General features: G+C 49.3%; 1 protein-coding gene across 1 annotated transcript in view; it reads left to right on the top strand.

Moving 5' to 3' along the window:
• The first annotated feature begins 844 nt into the window (after positions 1-844).
• The window catches only part of LRRC75A (leucine rich repeat containing 75A), a 192159-nt gene continuing 174823 nt past the window's right edge, over positions 845-18180 (top strand). The window contains exon 1 of the mRNA XM_084650816.1: positions 845-2185. Coding sequence (XP_084506942.1) covers positions 1916-2185 — 270 coding nt within the window. The 5' untranslated portion in view covers positions 845-1915. The remainder of the gene's footprint in view (positions 2186-18180) is intronic.

Raw genomic sequence — 18180 nt, 5'->3', positions numbered from 1 at the left:
TCTAGCCGAGAACGGATGAAGACGTGAATAACTGAGGCCAGGTCATCGTTTGTCAGGATGGGAAGGCGTCTCCGAGCCAGTTGGAGATGGTAGAAACATAGTAGCATCGGTGTGTAATGCTGAGAGCTCAGCATCCGCGAGGAAGTCAGGAGCCTCCTGGACTACTGACTCAATTGACCAGTTGTAGGTGTGAACCTTCAGGCAAAGGAGACTGGGCAGTGGCTGCAAATGCCTCAAAATACTTTCCTCTGCCCACTAGCATCACCTCTCTCTTGCCTGGGTTCAGCGCCAGCCCTTTGCTGATCTGGTCCAAGCCCTGGGCCATGTGGGGGGTGGTCGTGGTGGTGTGATTGCAGGTGGTGAAGGATAGGTAGAGCTGTGTCACGGACCTAGTGCTCGAGTCCCTGTTGTCGGACCAGTGCCCGGCCTGGGTGCATGTAGATCTTGATTAGGACCAGAGCGAGAACTGATCCTTGTGGGATAAATGATAGAAACTGGCAGGCAAGGAGGCTCCAGCCCGGGAAGGGAGGGTACCTGTTTGGGTTTGGAAAGCGTGGCTGGGTTGTTGGAAATAATAATAATATTTATTAAATCTCCTTCACGGCCTTCTGTCTTTTGCTTCCCTTTGCTTTAATGCCTGAAACCGCCTCTCCTGCCCTGACTGCTCAGCCCCCTGGCCAGGGAGCAGCCTGCGGGCTCTCGACAACTCCTGCTGCGCCAGGACCTACCTCCGCCCCTGGGGGGAGCGGTTCCCGCAGGGGGCTCCCGGGCGGGCGAGACGGCCCGCTCTCGGGTCCCAGGGAGCGCCGGGAGGAGGCTGGCCCCGGGGCCGCGGCTCTCGCCCGCCGCCGCCCCGCGGGGAGCAGCCCGGGGCTCGGCGTTCGCTCCCCGCTGCAGCGCAGCCAGCCGGGCAGCAGGGGGAGAGCCGGAGCCGGAGCCAGGAGGAGCCCGTCCGGATCCCGCTTCCTCCCGCAGACCGGCCCCGGCGCGCCGAGCCCTCCCTCCTCCCGGCGGTGCAGCGGCCGGCCCCAGCCTGGCTCCGTCCCCGAGCGAGCTGCGCCCTGCCCCGGGCGGGGGCCGGGGACCCCGCCTGGCCGCGCCCTGCGGAGCCCCGGCGGGTGCCCGGGCTTGACTCCTGCCGGAGGGGGGCCGCCCCCGCCCGCCGCCTTTGTTCGGGGGCATGCAACAGGTCCCCCGAAGTTGCTGCCGCCGCTAGAGCGGGCGCCCGGCGGCTCCGGCCCGGCCGAGATGGGGAGCGGCGCCCCGCTGCCCGGGAGCCAGGACTGAGCCAGCCCCGGGGCAGTGCGGGGGGCCTGGCAGGATGGGCGGGGGCTGACGGCTCTCAGCCGCACCACCCCGCGGCCCGGAGCCGGGCGGCGTGTCCGCGGCGTCTCCCCCCGGTCCCGGAGAAGCGGCGTTCGCGGCTCGGCTCATGCCCGTGGGGCTGCGGGCTGTGCCCAGCTCTCCGTGGGGGAGAGCCCCCCGCTTGTGAGCGAGGCGTGGGGGAGAAGCCGCCGAGTATTGCCCTGAGCCCTGGGGCCAGCCCCCTGCCCCTGGCCACTGGGGTGCTCTGGGGCCGTTGGTAAGAAGCTCCCTGGATTTTGTTTCCAATCCTGTGGGGTTTTTGTTTTTGTTTTTGTTTTTTTTTGCTGGCAGCAATGAGGGACGATGCCGGTTGTATTTCTGTCTGGTGAACGAAGCCCTCCAGCTCTGCGTCCCTGCGGGGGCGACCCTCAGAGTGCTGGGGGTCTGCACTTCCACTGAGGCGGGCACAGAGAGGGCACCCTGCCTTGGAGCTGCTGAGATCTGCTGCCCAGCTGCCTCGCTTCCCACCAGGGGCTACCGAGACCAAATGCTTTTGCATGAAGCCCAGGGGAGGCGTTTCAGGTGAGGCTCCTGGTGGCTTGGCTATACCATGGGCACCAAGCAGACCAAAGGATGCCAGCCTCCCGGTGCAGGGGAGAGCCCCCAGTCACACAATCCAGGCTCCCGCAAGAAGATGCCAGCTAGGGACCGGGGAGACTTCCTAGCTTCCTTCATGGTGAAGTCCAGTGATAAGTTTGGGAAGAGTGGTGGGAACTTGCCCCCTTATCACCGGCGGATCAGTATGATCCAGGACATGCTGCTGCTAGTGAAGCAAGGGAAACAGGAGGAGGCGACTGATCTGCTGAAACACCTGCGACAGGTGAGTGAGGTGGCTCTGGAGGTTGGAGCATAGGATGGAAACAAGGTTGGGGTCTAGCATAGGGTCTTGTGGGGAGGGTTTAAATGGGAAAGATCATCCTAGCAAGGTCTTGGCAAATGAGGCATTGGAAAACCATTTAAAACTAGGTTTCAGAGTAGCAGCTGTGTTAGTCTGTATCCGCAAAAAGAAAAGGTGTACTTGTGACACCTTGGAGACTAACACATTTATTTGAGCATAAGCTTTCGTGAGCTACTTGAATGCATCCGATGAAGTGAGCTGTAGTTCACGAAAGCTTATGCTCAGATAAATGTGTTAGTCTCTAAGGTGCCACAAGTCCTCCTTTTCATTTAAAACTAGGCAGGATTAAATGCTAATAAATGGGAAGCAATCTCTCCTTGGTAGGTGGCATGGACTGGGTAATCGGTAACGCAGCTTCTCCAGGTCGAGCTTCTATCGCATGACTTTATGGGCAAGGGTTCAGAAACTCAGCAACTGTTGGGTGGTCATGTCCAAAAACTTGTAGAAGTGTTGGGACTTCACCCAGTTGTTTCATTTGCAAACTAAACTTGGTGCAACGTAGAAGCCTTCAGAAAGCATCTTTCTCTCTTTTATTGCTTCCAGTGATAGCTTTGGAGTCCAAAATAAGAGTGGCTGGTGTAAGACGTTCCCATTTCACTTTCCAAAAGTTCATGTTTAAAGAGCTCTTTAAAGCATCCACAAGTCTCTGGGTATTTTGACCTATCAGCCTTTTGTCTCAAAGATTCTTAGCTCTTTCTTTACAATACAAAAAACTCAAACAATCGGCAGCTTCGGTTATATCTTACTGTTTTGCTACATACCAGTTGATGGAATTTAGCTCCTGTTTGATTAAGGCTTGTAGAAATTACCTTGGGATCTTCAAGGATGGAAGGTGCTATGTACAAACAGGGAATTATTAATATACTCTCTTACCCAATGCCCCTCAACTGAAAGTCTTTTCCAATCAGGTGTTAACTGAGAGACAGCACTGTCACTGGTTGGTTTGAGCAAGTGAAAAGACAGGCAGAGAGCAATGTTCTCTGTCCTCTGGGGCAGTGGTTCTCAATCTTTTCAGACTACTGAACCACCAAATTTCACTGCACTTAAAAACAACTTGCTTACAAAATCAGACCTAAAATACAAAAGTGGCACAGCGCACTATTGCTGACTTTCTCATTTTGACCATAGAATTATAAAATAAATCCATTGGAATATAAATATTGTACTTCTATTTCTGTGTATAGTCTATAGAGCAGTATAAACAAGTCATTGCATGAAATTTTAGTTTGTACTGACTTTGCTAGTGCTTTTTATGCAGCCTTTTGAAAAATTAGGCAATTATCTAGATGAGCTGATGTATCCCCTGGAAGACCTCTGCGAACCCGCAGGGGTACGTACTTCTGGTTGAGAACCACTGCTCTGGGGCACTGAAACAAAAGCAGAAAGAAGAGTGGCTTCAGAAGTAAAAGGCCATAGTGGGGCTGACCCTGGTTTGGGGAATTCTTAAAAGGAAACAAATTGGTCTGTAAACTGGTTCACAATTTCCTGAGGTATTGGGTGACAATAAAAGATCAAAGTGCTATGGGAACTTTTGAGACTTTTTGTTTTATGGAAGTGATGTGCTAATCAGTTTTCAAGATGAAAGTGAAAACGGACCTATCCACACCAAACTGGATTTGTTTCTAAGGTCTTTGTTTCTTGAGGTCTGCAAGACGCATAGACAAGATGTACTTTGCAATGGGAGTGATCAGTGCCACCTAAGGGAAAGTTGCTCAGGTTTTCTCTGTATGGCAGTAGCTTCCTCTTATTCCCTAGAATTGTTGTGTGTGTGTGTGTGTGTGGGTTCTTCTGTGTAAAAATGCACCCTTTCTACTCTTGTTCTGTGTTGTTTTCTGCCTTTCTTTTTTTTGTCCTGTTGTTGTTGTTTTCCTTCCCTTTCACTGGCGTCTGCTGGAGAGGCATTTCCCATTGAAGCCAAGAAGGCAGGTTGTGTGACTTGTAGCTGTCTTAGGGTATGTCTACACTATGAAATTAGGTCAAATTTATAGAAGTCGGTTTTGTAGAAAGCGTTTTTATACAGTCGATTGTGTCTCCCCCCCCCCCCACATGCTCTAAGTGCATTTAGTAGGCGGAGTGCGTCCACAGTACCGAGGCAACCGTCGACTTCCGGAGCGTTGCACTGTGGGTGGCTAACCCACAGTTCCCGCAGTCTCCACCGCCCATTTGAATTCTGGGTAGAAATCCCAGTGCCTGATGGGGCAAAAACATTGTCGCGGGTGGTTCTGGGTACATATTGTCAGGTCCCCCTTCCCTCCCTCCCTCCCTCTGTGAAAGCAACGGCTGACAATCGTTTTGTGCCTTTTTTCCTGGCTTACCCGTGCAGACGCCATACCACGGCAAGTATGGAGCCCGCTCAGCTCACCGTCACCGTATGTCTCCTGGGTGCTGGCAGATGCAGTACTGCATTGCTACACAGCAGCAGCTCATTGCCTTTTGGCAGCAGACGATGCAGTATGACTGGTAGCCATTGTCGCCGTACTCCAGGGTGCTCTTTTAGCCAACCTCGGTGAGGTTGGTCGGGGTGCCTGGGCAAACATGGGAGTGACTCAGCCAGGTCATTTCCCTTTTAAGTTTCGTCTCCTGGCGATTCAGTCCTGCCAGCAGTCGTACTGCACTGTCTTCTAATGAGCAGCCAGAAGACGACGGCCAGCAGTCATACTGCACCGTCTTCTGCCGAGCACCCAGGAGATGACGATGGCTAGCAGTCATACTGCACCGTCTGCTGCCAGCAAGATGTATAAAGATAGATGAAGTGGATCAAAACAAGAAATAGACCAGATTTGTTTTGTATTCATTTTCTCCCCCCCTTCCTCCCTCTCTCCGTGAAATCAACGGCCTGCTAAACCCAGGGTTTTGAGTTCTATCCTTGAGGGGGCCATTCTATTTCTCCTTGATGCAAAGCCACTACCTTTGTTGATTTTAATTCCATGTAAGCCAACCCGGTAAACCATGTTGTCAGTCACCCCTCCCTCCGTCAGAGCAATGGCAGACAATCGTTTCGCGCCTTTTTTCAGTGCAGACGCCATAGCACTGGGAACATGGAGCCTGCTCAGATCACCGCTGCAATTACGAGCACTATAAACACCGCATGCATTATCCAGCAGGATATGCAGAACCATAATCTGCAAGAAAAGCGAAACCAGGCGAGGAGGAGGCGACTGCAGCACGGTGACGAGAGTAATGAGGACATGAACATAGACTTCTCACAAAGTACAGGCCCCTGCAGTGTGCACATCATGGTGTCAATTGGGCAGGTTCATGGCGTGGAACGCTGATTCTGGGCCCGGGAAACAAGCACAGACTGGTGGTACCGCATAGTGTTGCAGGTCTGGGACGATTCCCAGTGCCTGCGAAACTTTCACATGTGTAAGGGCACTTTCATGGAACTTTGTGACTTGCTTTCCCCTGCCCTGAAGCGCAAGAATACCAAGAGGAGTAGCCCTCACAGTTGAGAAGCGAGTGGCGATAGCCCTGTGGAAGCTTGCAACGCCAGACAGCTACCGGTCAGTCGGGAATCAATTTGGAGTGGGCAAATCTACTGTGGGGGCTGCTGTGATGCAGGTAGCCAGCGCAATCACTGAGCTGCTGCTATCAAGGGTAGTGACTCTGGGAAATGTGCAGGTCATAGTGGTTGGCTTTGCTGCAATGGGATTCCCCAACTGTGGTGGGGCAATAGACGGAACCCATATCCCTATCTTGGCACCGGAGCACCAAGGCGGTGAGTACATAAACCGAAAGGGGTACTTTTCAATGGTGCTGCAAGCACTGGTGGATCACAAGGGACTTTTCACCAACATCAACGTGGGATGGCCAGGAAAGGTATGTGACACTCGCATCTTTAGGAACTCTGGTCTGTTTCAACAGCTGCAGCAAGGGACTTACTTTCCAGACCAGAAAATAACAGTTGGGGATGTTGAAATGCCTATAGTTATCCTTAAGGACCCAGCCTACCCCTTAATGCCATGGCTCATGAAGCCATACACAGGCAGCCTGGACAGTAGTAAGGAGCTCTTCAACTATAGGCTGAACAAGTGCAGAATGGTGGTAGAATGTGCATTTGGGCATTTAAAAGCGCGCTGGCGCAGTTTACTGACATGGTTAGACCTCAGCGAAACGAACATTCCCGTTGTTATTACTGCTTGCTGTGTGCTCCACAATATCTGTGAGAGTAAGGGGGAGACGTTTATGGCGGGGTGGGAGATTGAAGCAAATCGCCTGGCCGCTGATTACGCACAGCCAGACACCAGGGCGGTTAGAAGAGTACAGGAGGGTGCAGTGTGCATCAGAGAAGCTTTGAAAACCAGTTTCAGGAATGGCCAGGCTACAGTGTGAAAGTTCTGTTTGTTTCTCCTTGATGGAAACCCCCCCCCCCCCGGGTTCACTCTACTTTCTTGTAAGCTAAGCACCCTCTCCACCCTCCTTTAATTACTGCTTGCAGAAGCAATAAAGTCATTGTTGCTTCACATTCATGCATTCTTTATTTATTCATGACACAAATAGGGGGATAACTGCCAAGGTAGCCCGGGTGGGGTGGTGGAGGAAGGAAGCACCGGGTGGGGTGGTGGAGGAGGGAAGGACAAGTCCACACAGCACTCTAAAACTTATTGAATGCCAGCCTTCTATTGCTTGGGCAATCCTCTGGGGTGGAGTGGCTGGGTGGCCAGAGGCCGCCCCCCCACCTCGTTCTTGGGCGTCCGGGTGAGGAGGCTATGGAACCTGGTGAGGAGGGCAGTTGGTTACACAGGGGCTGTAGCGGCAGTCTGTGCTCCTGCTGCCTTTCCTGCAGCTCAACCATACGCTTGAGCATATGAGTTTGATCCTCCAGCAGCCTGAGCATTGACTTCTGCCTTCTTTCAGCAAGCTGGCTCCACCTACCATCTTCAGCCCGCCTCCTCTCCTCGTAGTCATATTGTGTTTTCCTGCACACTGAGATTGTCTGCCTCCACGTGTTTTGCTGTGCTCTGTCAGTGTGGGAGGACAGCATGAGGTCAGAGAACATTTCATTGCGAGTGTGTTTTTTCGCCTTCTAATCTTTGCTAGCCTCTGGGAAGGAGAAACATATGCAGCTGGTGGAGGGAAAAAATAAGGGAGAGTGGTAGTTAAAAAGACACATTTTATAGAACAATGGGTACACTCTTTCACGGTAAACCTTGCTGTTAATATTACATAGCACATGTGCTTTCATTACAAGGTCGTATTTTGCCTCTTATTGAGGGTATGCCGGTTTGGTGTGAGAGATCACTCACGCAGGGCCAGGCAGCAGAATTCGGCTTGCAGGCAACCATGGTAAGCCACAGTCTTTTGGCTTCTTTAACCTTCATAACATGTGGGAATGGTTTCAAACAGCAGCGCCCTCATTTGCCATGCGAAGTAGCCATTGGGTTGGACTTTAACAATTGGTTGGCAATTTAAAAGGAGGGGCTGCGGTTTCCGGGTTCACGTGCAGCAGAAACCCAACTAACCCCCCTAGCCCCCCGCACACCCAATTCTCTGGGATGATCGCTTCACCCCTCCCCCCCACCGCGTGGCTTACAGCGGGGAAACAGTTCAGCCACAGGCAAACAGCCCAGTAGGAATGGGCACTTCTGAATGTCCGCTTACTAAAACCACCCTATTTCAACCAGGTAACCATGAATGATATCACTCTCCTGAAGGTAACACAGAGAGATAAAGAACGGATGTTGTTTGAATGCCAGCAAACACCAGGACCATGCGATGCAATGCTTTGTTCTACAATGATTCCCGACTATGTGCTACTGGCCTGGCGTGGTAAAGTGTCCTACCATGGAGGACAGAATAAGGCTCCCCTCCCCAGAAACCTTTTGCAAAGGCTTTGGGAATACATCCAGGAGAGCTTTATGGAGATGTGTCTGGGGATGGAGCGGAAATTCTCCAGGGACGTTAACAGACTTTTCCAGTTGCTGTACTGGCCGCGAATGCTAGGGCAAATTAATCATTAAACACGCTTGCTTTTAAACCATGTATAACATTTACAAAGGTACACTCACCAGAGGTCCCTTCTCTGCCTTCAGGGTCTGGGAGCCTGCCTTGGGTGGGTTCGGGGGGTACTGAGTCAAGGTCCAGGGTGATAAACAGATTCTGGCTGTTGGGGAAACCGGTTTCTCCGCTTCCTTGCTGTGAGCTATCTACAACCTCCTCCTCATCTTCCTCGCCCCCAAAACCCGCTTCTGTGTTGGCTCCCACTCCTTGGACAGAGTCAAAGCACAGGGTTGGGGTAGTTTGGCTGCACCCCCTAGAATGGCATGCAGCTCATCATAGAAGCGGCATGTCTGGGGCTCTGGAGTGGCTGTTTGCCTCTCTGGTTTTTTGGTAGGCTTGCCTGAGCTCCTTAATTTCCATGCGGCACTGCTGCGGGTCCCTGTTATAGCCTCTGTCCTTCATGCCGCTGGAGATTTTTTCAAATATTTTGGCATTTCATCTTTTCGACTGGAGTTCTGCCAGCACGGATTCATCGCCCCATACAGCGATCAGATCCCATACCTCCCATTCAGTCCATGCTGGAGCTCTTCGGCGATTCTGGGACTGCATGGTCTCCTGTGATGATGAGCTCTGCATGGTGACCTGTGCAGGTGAGCTCGCCATGCTGGCCAAACAGGAAATGAGATTCAAAAGTTCACGGGCCTTTTCCTGTATACCTGGCCAGTGCATCTGAGTTGAGAGCTCTGTCCAGAGTGGTCACAACTGAGCACTCTGGGTTAGCTCCCGGAGGCCAATACCATAGAATTGCATCCACAGTACCCCAAATTCGACCTGGCAAGGCCGATTTCAGCGCTAATCCCCTTGTCGGGGGTGGAGTAAAGAAATCGATTTTAAGAGCCCTTTAAGTTGAAAAAAAGGGCTTCGTCCTGTGGACTGGTGCAGGGTTAAATCGAGATAACGCTGCTAAATTCGACCTAAATTCAACCAGGCCTTAGGAGTAGTTTCATTGAGCACTATGGAGGAGAGGCTGTAAGAAGAAAGGTGTTGTTTTCTTTTCATGTTCCCTACCGTGCTCCCCTGTTGTCTGTTTTCACCTCTAGATAACGCTCTCTTCCCCAAACCGTAGTGCCAATTCCTACAGGTGATACAATAACACCATTATTAAATGACAGGTTTCAGAGTAACAGCCGTGTTAGTCTGTATTCGCAAAAAGAAAAGGAGAACTTGTGGCACCTTAGAGCCTAACCAATTTATTTGAGCATAGTGAGCTGTAGCTCACGAAAGCTCATGCTCAAATAAATTGGTTAGTCTCTAAGGTGCCACAAGTCCTCCTTTTCTTTTTATCATTATTAAAGACCATGCGTATTCTCCTTTGAGTGTCTGCACAAATCTCCCAGTGAATGTCAGTGAGGGTTTTGGGTGAAGAATGTGGCTTGAAAGAGGTAATGATTCAAGTTCTAAATTGTTGCCCCAAAACACCAAATAGGCCATGTCAGAGCTTTGCAGTAAAGAGCTTGATCTAATGCCCTTTGAAGTCTATGGGAAGAGACCTGTTGACTTCAGTGGATATTGGATCAGGCCCAAAATTAGTTGTGGTGGAAGCAATAATTATCCTCATAAGAAGGCTTGTTGTCTGTGCAGTATCACGGAGCAATGTTTCCCACGTTTTCTGTCTTCCAATGCCCAAAGCGCTTTAGGCTTGCTTGCTTCGCAGCTGTGATCCGAAGCTGTTCTCCTAGCTTGGGCGGGAGATCCCTCTTTCCCTGCTCTGGATCAGTGAGGTGGAGAATCTGAGTGAAATGTGACATTTAACAGTGGTTGCCCTTATGATGAATCTTGCTGCCAGTGTGGCCTGTCACCATGACTGGGGGAAAACTGCATATCCACTGGAGCCAGAAATTCCTTTCAAAATGCTGGAGGAGGCAAGGAACCTGTTACAGTTTGATGAGTCTTTTATAAACGAGGGTTTCTGCAGAAGAGCTCAAATAAAATATACCTTGATATGTCATAATAGGGAACACTTCATCCTAGAGAGTATAATAGACTTGATTATTCCCTGCCATTCCCAAGCATTATTCCCTGCCACCTAATTAAGAACTTAAGAGCCCCATTGACCAAACTGATTTTCTGTGGCTTTGAGAGTTTAATTTTCAGCTAGTAGCTGCAGTTCTCCGTGCTTTTCTGTATGAGGCTTGAGTGCTGGCTGAATTGATCTGCAGGATTCCTGTACGTGCTTCCTATGGATCTCTGATCCAAAGCCTACAGAAGTCAAGGGAGGGACATCCACTGTGGCCCTATATGTATGTCCGCTTGCAGGCAGTGCTTTTTGCCTGGAGAGAGCCCCGAATCTTGGATTGGGTTCTTCCACAGTTGCCAGCATCCCTAGAAAAGTTGCATATTATGGACAGCAGCAGGAAAACAAACACCAGCTGGCGGGCAGGACGGCCTACTAAACTGAGCATCAGAATGTCTGCATTTTATACTCATCTCTGCCACGGATTTGCTGTATGCCTTGGGCAAATCACACAATCTGTCTGTGCCAGTTTTCCAGTGGGAGTGATGCTTACCTCGTTTATAGATTTGCTGCAAGATTTAGTCAGTCAGTGTTTGTGAAGAACCTTGACTATGTAAGGAGCTCTGCAAGTGCTAAGTGTTATGAAGTGAAGCAAGCTTTACAGACAAGTTGGGGGAAAAATAAATGACAAATGAATACACTTAAAGTGTCTTGTTACAAGGCTGCTCCCCAGGGAAAATGCACTATGTGGTCTCCAGCACTGAGGCAGTTCTACACACTGCCTCTCCTTAGAATCGGCTTGGCTTTCCCACTGCCTTCCAAATCCTACAGTTGTCTTTAAAGAGCATGCATTGGCTGTTTGCACAGATGGCCTGATTTTGCCACCGACTCTTTCAGCTGGTGTTAACCTCTGCTGCTGCTGTTTCCTTCTGTCTGTTAATAGTGTCGACTGCCTGGAGCCCGAGAGTGTGCCTGGAGCATCGCTTGTAAAGCTAACATCCTAAAAAGAAGTATTGTGCTCTCTTCTTCTGAGTGTGCACTTCCCTGGAAATCAGCATCTCCTCTGTGCATCTGGCATGGCGGCTCCCAGTGGGTGCTGCACATGGGGCATCTTTTGTTTTTTGTTAGTGAGACAAACAAATTGAGGATGAATGGAAATGTACAGAAATAGCTATAATGCTTGTCTATAATTCGAAGAACCCTGGTAACAGTATTTACGGTATTCGGCTGCATGTCGAATTTTAGGCTTCCACAATGATGCTGGGATATTTGCTTTTATGGAAATAATTCCCTGTATCCATAGATTAAATGATTTTTTGACTCCAGTTTCCTTTTCTAAAGTAACTTCTGAAGCCATCTAGCTGTGTTTCCCTGGTGCCGTGTCATAGGGAGCTGTGCTGTGGCTTTATCCTCAGGGAAACTGAGCTCTGAATTCAATTGGATGTGTGGGTGCTCAGCACCCTAAAGGAGCTGCGGTCCCATCCCTCCATTCCCCATGACCTCACAGGGTCAGCTTCCAGACTCTTGGGCCCTGCTCCGGCAATCAGCAGCATGTGGGTGGATTTCTGCACCCACACAGAGCTTGGTTCAAACCAATGAAGCTCCAGGCAGGTGGATTGCTATGCCTGTGGGCCATTGATTGCCTCTAAATGGGAGATTGGCCCATGCTGGTTTTTGGAGGCTTGTTTTGTTTTTTTTAAATGGGGGTTAATTGGTTAAAACAACCAAACTTTCCTGTCCGATTATTCGACTCTAGGAGTATTTGTAAAATGAAACCTATTTTCCTCCCCTTCTGTGCCCAATCCATCATTTCACCAGGGCACTGATGAGGCCCTTCACAGGACATGACGTTTCTCTCGAAGAAGTCACCCTTGGTTACGGCTGCGTGTGAAATTTCCACTGGGCTGTTACTGCTGCTCCAATGGAAGTTTTGTCACGTTTCCCCTGTTTTGCTCATTCCAGACTTCACTGGGAGAGAATGGCGCTTCCTCAGGGGTGCGTTCCCTCCTGCTCTGGAAAACGGGACCAGGCTGTTTTGAAGAAGGGTGGAGATTGCATGCTCTTGGGGCAGGGGCCATGCCTTTAGTGTCTCTGGATGATGTCACCTGCGCGTATGGTGCCATATACAAATGCTCCATCATCGTAACAAAGCGGACTGAGAAAAGAGTATAGGATTGTTCTAAACAATCCAGGGTGGTGTACACTCTGGAGATGGTCTGGGCATGGAACCCCTGAATGCAACACCCCTTGCCCAGACTTCATGGCATAGGTCTGTCTCTAGGGCATCCTCCCTTTCAAAGAGTTTGCTTGAGCAGTCAACATGATTAGAAGCCGAGAGAAGGGTGGTGTCTTGGGAGCCTTGGATGCTGTGGGGGAGCATGATGGGCATTGGGGGGCCTGGTAGGGTGGGGGCTGGGTAGGGCGGTTGGGCATGGGGACCTTGCATGGTATGGGGCAGGGTAGTATGGGGGGCTGGGTATGGTGGTTGGGCATAAGGTCCTTGCATGGTAGGGGCGTGGCCATGGGGGTCTTCCATGCTATGGGGTGGGAGTAGAGTGGGGGGTTGGCTAGGGTGATGGGCAGGGGGATCTTGCATGGTGTAAGGGGTGAAAGGGTGGTGGCTGTAGGGGCCTTGTGTGATGTAGGCGCCCAGGGCCTAGCTGTGGAAGGCCTGCGGAGTGGAACTTTCCCCTAACATCTCCCTGCTCGTTGCCCTTGGGTTTGTGCTAAAGGTGGGTCTAAACCACAGCCTCTGATTCCCTGGCTTCTGTGGGGTGTAAGTGCTGGGGTTTGGCCCCAGGCCAGCATGAAGAGCAGTATCCAGCCATGAAACCTGGATCAGGATCAGGACTTCCTCCAGCTTGGGGGTTTGTGTTTACGGTCAGGTCCTTCTCTAGTGGAAAGTGCTGCCAGAGGGAATGGAAAGGTTCCGTGTGCACTTGTCTGTTTCTTGTGTCCATTCTTGTCTCCCCATCCCTAATGCTCAGGGCCATATCCTGCCCTGAGCTACTAGCGGGAAGCTCTGGGATGGGGCATACAAACCCTGCGTGCGCTGGAAAGGGCCAACGCCCAGCCCTACACCTATAGCAGGCGTCAGACCTGTGAGAAGGGGCTGGAAAGAGGTGAGCTCGCTCAAGTGCAGCTGGCCAGGAAGGAGAGCAGACCAGCTGCTCTAGCTTGGGGAGAGAAACCTGGCTGGAGCCAAGAGCTGAGTAGGGCCATGGCCAGTCATAGCTTCCCTGCAGGAAGGCAATCCTGACGGGGCTATTTGGGTTTGTCAGGGACCTGCCAGTGGCAGTAAAGCCGGGTCACAGCAGGGTGGGGTCTCAGAGCTGAGCTCTGAGGATGGACAAACAACCTCTAAAGGGCTGAGATTTAAGCCCAACAGGGATACTAACTCCTTTTATTTTGAGTTCGTTTTTGGAACCGTGACTTTGGAAACAGGGCGAGGAGGGTGCATTATAGTAACCTGGCCAGAGTGCAGAGCTGGAAACTCGTCAGAGTGGGCTGGAAACCCTGCCAGGGAAACCGAGGCAGATCGGCTGCAGCACTCTACCCAGCCATGAGGAGGCGCACAGGGGGCAGTAACACAATAAGTTTCCATCACAGTCTGTGCAGTTGCGTGAATGGATCCGAGGGCCTGTGCCAGACCCCACCAGCCGTCCTCTTAGGAGTTGGTTTGATATTGATGTTTATAGGGCTGGATCCTGCAAGGTGCTGAGGGCCATCAGTGCTCACTGAGGCAGCAATTCCGTCAGTGGGAGGTGAGCACCTTCTGCACTGCCCCGGGCTGCTCAGCACTCCGCAGGATGGGGCCAGTCACTTAACTGCCTATTCGTTCTGATGGGGTGCCGCGTGCACCTTGGTATATCAATTTGGTTATTCATATCTTAAATACAGGAGAGGCATGGCGGGGTGTATTTAAAAATAAATGGATGGTGTAGAAAAGGCACACTAGGGACTCATGTTTACTCTTTGCTATAACACCAGAGCAAGGGGATGGTCAGTGAAATTAAAAAGCGATTCTTTATTGTGCTCTCTCTAATTAATGAACTTGATTAACTATAGGAGATGTGCGGAAATGACTGTTATTAATCCCAGGTCCGTGTGATCCAGGCATCAAGTGCTTTCTCTCAGCTCGGGTTGCCATTCAATAATTTTGTCCTTTCTAATGAGGCGTCGGTTATTAAGGAGAGTTTGGAGCAGAATGTAAAGGAGTTTGAAGCCAGCGAACCACAGCTGTATATTGAGAAATAGCCTTGTGCCTGGGGGATGGATCAAGGTGATTTAAATCAAGACTTTCCATTTGGTGATTTAAATAATCGATTTTAATCAACTTTTCCATTTGTACTGCAGTTACTTTTAAAAGAAGGGTGCTTTCTCATTGGTTGAGATAACCATTACAACAGGATTTACAACTAAATAGAGTCTTTACACTAGATTTGGTGCATCTTTTTGCTATCTAGGAGGGTACACTATGTAACTAGTCACGTTTATTTAAGCAATTATACAGCTTAATATTTTCAGATTCTTATTAATGTTTGTTTTTAGTATGTTAGAAAATAGCGAATGAAGTGTCAAGCAGCATTAGGATGGTGACTGGAATTTAATTAAACAAAAAGCATATAAAGCTTATGTTCATTAAACAAAAAAACATTAAACGTTTTGATACATAAACATATCAAAACGTGTTTCACATTTTCAACTAAATGGAGGGATTAACTGTGGTCAGGGAATTAAACTGATTATTTCAGGTCAGCCTTGGAAAATTTTCAAATATGCCTAAATGAAAGTGACTAGAGCGTAAGTTCCTACTCACCTGTCTCTTGAAAATAAGACAGTCTAAGTTATTTAGACTGATCTGTTGTGCCATATTTATAGAGCTTGACTTCAAAAGTTAGATGGGTTTTTCCCCGACTCTTTCTTCATACAGAAAAGCAGAGTTTAATTCTAACTCAAAGGTTTTGATAGAGACATATGGATTCAGCATATTTATTTTTATGTAAATGTTTTAAGAGACTACACTAAGCTTTTAGCCCTTAATATATTTTGTATTAAATTCAGATTTAATTTTAAACAGGTTTATTTTTAAAAAGAAAAACTTATAATTTAAATGGTTTCAGAGTAGCAGCTGTGTTAGTCTGTAGCTGCAAAAAGAACAGGAGTGCTTGTGGCACCTTAGAGACTAACCAGTTTATTAGAGCATAAGCTTTCGTGCAAGCTCTAATAAATTGATTAGTCTCTAAGGTGCCACAAGTACTCCTGTTCTTTTTATAATTTAAATGACTATTCTAATTGAAATAAACTTTAAAAAAAATCAGATTTCCCCCCACCCCCCGACCCCCCAAACAATCGAACAAACAAACTTGATTTCTATCCACCCGGCTTGAGATACAATGAAAGAGCAGTGTGTTGTGATAGTGTAGAGGTGACCACCTTCCTTAAGAGGATAAGTATTGCCTCTGAAACTCCTTTGAAGAGAAAGGGGTGGTACTGTCTCTTTGCTGTTCTGAAGTAGCAGTTTACTATTTGGTTAGTCACCTTTCAATTGTCAGGGGATTCTGGGCTGCGTGTTTCTTGCCTGTGACAGTTGTTGGAGACCCGAGGAAGACAGAATCTAACCCTTAAAGGTTGTATCTTATTCCTTGCAGCATTGGAATGGATATGTGTGCTTTGGTTCGGAAAGATGTTTGGGTGAGAGAGAGAGAAGTATCTAGTGGTTAGAACACGTAACTGGGAGCCAAACTCCTGAGTTCTCCAGCATCAGCTTTGCCACCGACTGACTTTCTGGCCTTGGGGTGAATCGCTTGTCATCTCTTGGACCTGGTGTATATAACTTTCACAGAGTTCTTAGGAAACTTAATTCATTATGTTGTTTGAAAAGTGCTTTGAGAGGGGGAGATGAAAAGGGCTGTGTGTAAGTGAAAGTTCTTATGAGCTGCAAATAGCACATTTGCTGGACAGAATCCCATAGCATTCCAAACTAGATGGTGGTGTTATGTCTCTGAAAAGTATTTGGGAGCAGTCACTGTAAATGTGCAATTTAAACCCTTACGGTTACTCTGTGTACGTAATGGAGCCTTGTAGGTTGAGGTAACCTGGTCACGCAGGAAGTGCTTTACGTTTTATTTACTTGCATCAAATCAATCACATGTATTTAGGAGTGGCTCCAAGACCATGTACTACCCTAAGTGTGCTGCTGTTCTAATGCAAGGTACTTGCGGATACTGATGTACACGGAGCAGAAGTAAATCAGGAAAAGTCCACAGTGAGTCATACAACTTGCATTTTACAGTGGCAAGTGACATAATAGCCAGGTTCAAACTATTGTTATGCAACATGCATTTTACAATCAGCTCTGTGATAACTTTAGAGATTGGGCCCGCAAACTTCACCTATTTGCAGCCTTGGTTTGACACAGCTCTTAATCATGTGCATCAGTCTCACTGTCTTCCATGGCATTGAAGCATGTGACTAAAGTTAATTGAAAGGCTGAACTGCTTTGCGGAATAGGGGTGTGTGGCTGAATCGGTAAGCGATCCTATTCACCAGAGCATTTAAATACGTAGATGTTAAGCAACTGAAAGTGTTCAAGTACTTGAGTGGATTGGGGTCCCTCCTGGCAGTTTGCTGGATGCCCAAAGCCTGCAGCTAATTTGCATAAAATTGACCCAACCGGTGTGCCCTGGGATCGGCTACTGATGTGACCCTGTCCTGCTGCATCCTGATCTTGGAACGCTACACGCCAACAACTGCAGTCTGCATGGGCTGCAGCTTGGTACTAAAGGGAGAGGGGCTGCAGGCTACGCTACCAAGCTCTGTGGACTGTGTTTGGCTCATCAGGGTGGCCCAAGTGTGACTTTTCATATGCAGCATCCTTTCTGCCGTACAAGAGCTGCCTGTCTTTCTGTGCGGACAGGGGAACGAAACAGGCAGGGTCAGAGACTGTCAGGGCCACATCTCCCTGCGGGCCTGGTGTGCCTCTTCAAGAGGGCACAGCCAAAGCATCATCGTTGGCTTAAGACTGTGTGCTCTTCAGTGCTGACAGGGACATGGGGTGAATTCTCCTACAGGTGAATGGGGAAAGCTGGCTGAGGCCAGACATCTGCTCTGTGTGCAGAACAGGGGTTGTGGGGAAGAAAGTGGGCAGTATGACTTACACCCAAGTTCAGTGCTGTGAGTTTGGGACCAGGAACTGGCTTCCTGAGGTTCATTGGAATGACAAAACCATCAGAAGCTCCCGTGTGCCCCCTCCCCTTTTATTTTAAACCCTTAGAACACTGGAAACGTTTGCCAGAAAACGAATGCTCACAAGGCTACATCCGCCAATGGCGTGCCATACGTCATGCGGAGCTGGTGGCCCTTTAATCTGTCTTTCCACCTTCTGAAGATCTGGTCTCTCTTGTATCTCTCTGTAATCCTGTTCTTCTGCCTCTTCCTTTTCTCAATGTGTAGAACTTCCTGCTGTTCCCGTTCCTCGGTGGGACTGGGCAGGGAGATGCACCCATCGTGCCATAGAGGTGTCTGAGCAAATGAACTTAGAAAACTGAACCTACTGCTTGAATCCACTAATGAAAATAAATCTACACTTTTTTTTTTTGAGCTGTCTGGGGGGGAACAAGTTGGGGAGGCGAGGGTCACACAGAGCGGCGGGTGATCCAGGTGGATTATAGCTGGTTGGCTGGGAAGGATTAATGAGATTCCTTTCTTCCTCTGGTTGGCTAACTGCCCAGCACGGATCTATGTCTGCTACCACTGGCTACCCATGATACTGACATAGGATGACCAGATAGCAAGTGTAAAAAACTGGGACGGGGGTGAGGGGTAATAGATGCCTACATAAGAAAAAGTCCCAAAAATCAGGACTGTCCCTGTAAAATCAGGACATCTGGTCACCCTATACTGACAGGACTCCTCATGGGAGGAACAGCAGCAGAGGAGGGTGTCCAGCTGGCATGGTTGA

Source organism: Lepidochelys olivacea, assembly GCF_965140295.1.
Source record: "Lepidochelys olivacea isolate rLepOli2 genome assembly, chromosome: 17".
Lineage (NCBI taxonomy): Eukaryota > Metazoa > Chordata > Testudines > Cheloniidae > Lepidochelys > Lepidochelys olivacea.
The sequence above is the reverse complement of the archived record's forward strand: the minus strand, read 5'-3'. Positions and strand labels throughout refer to the sequence as shown.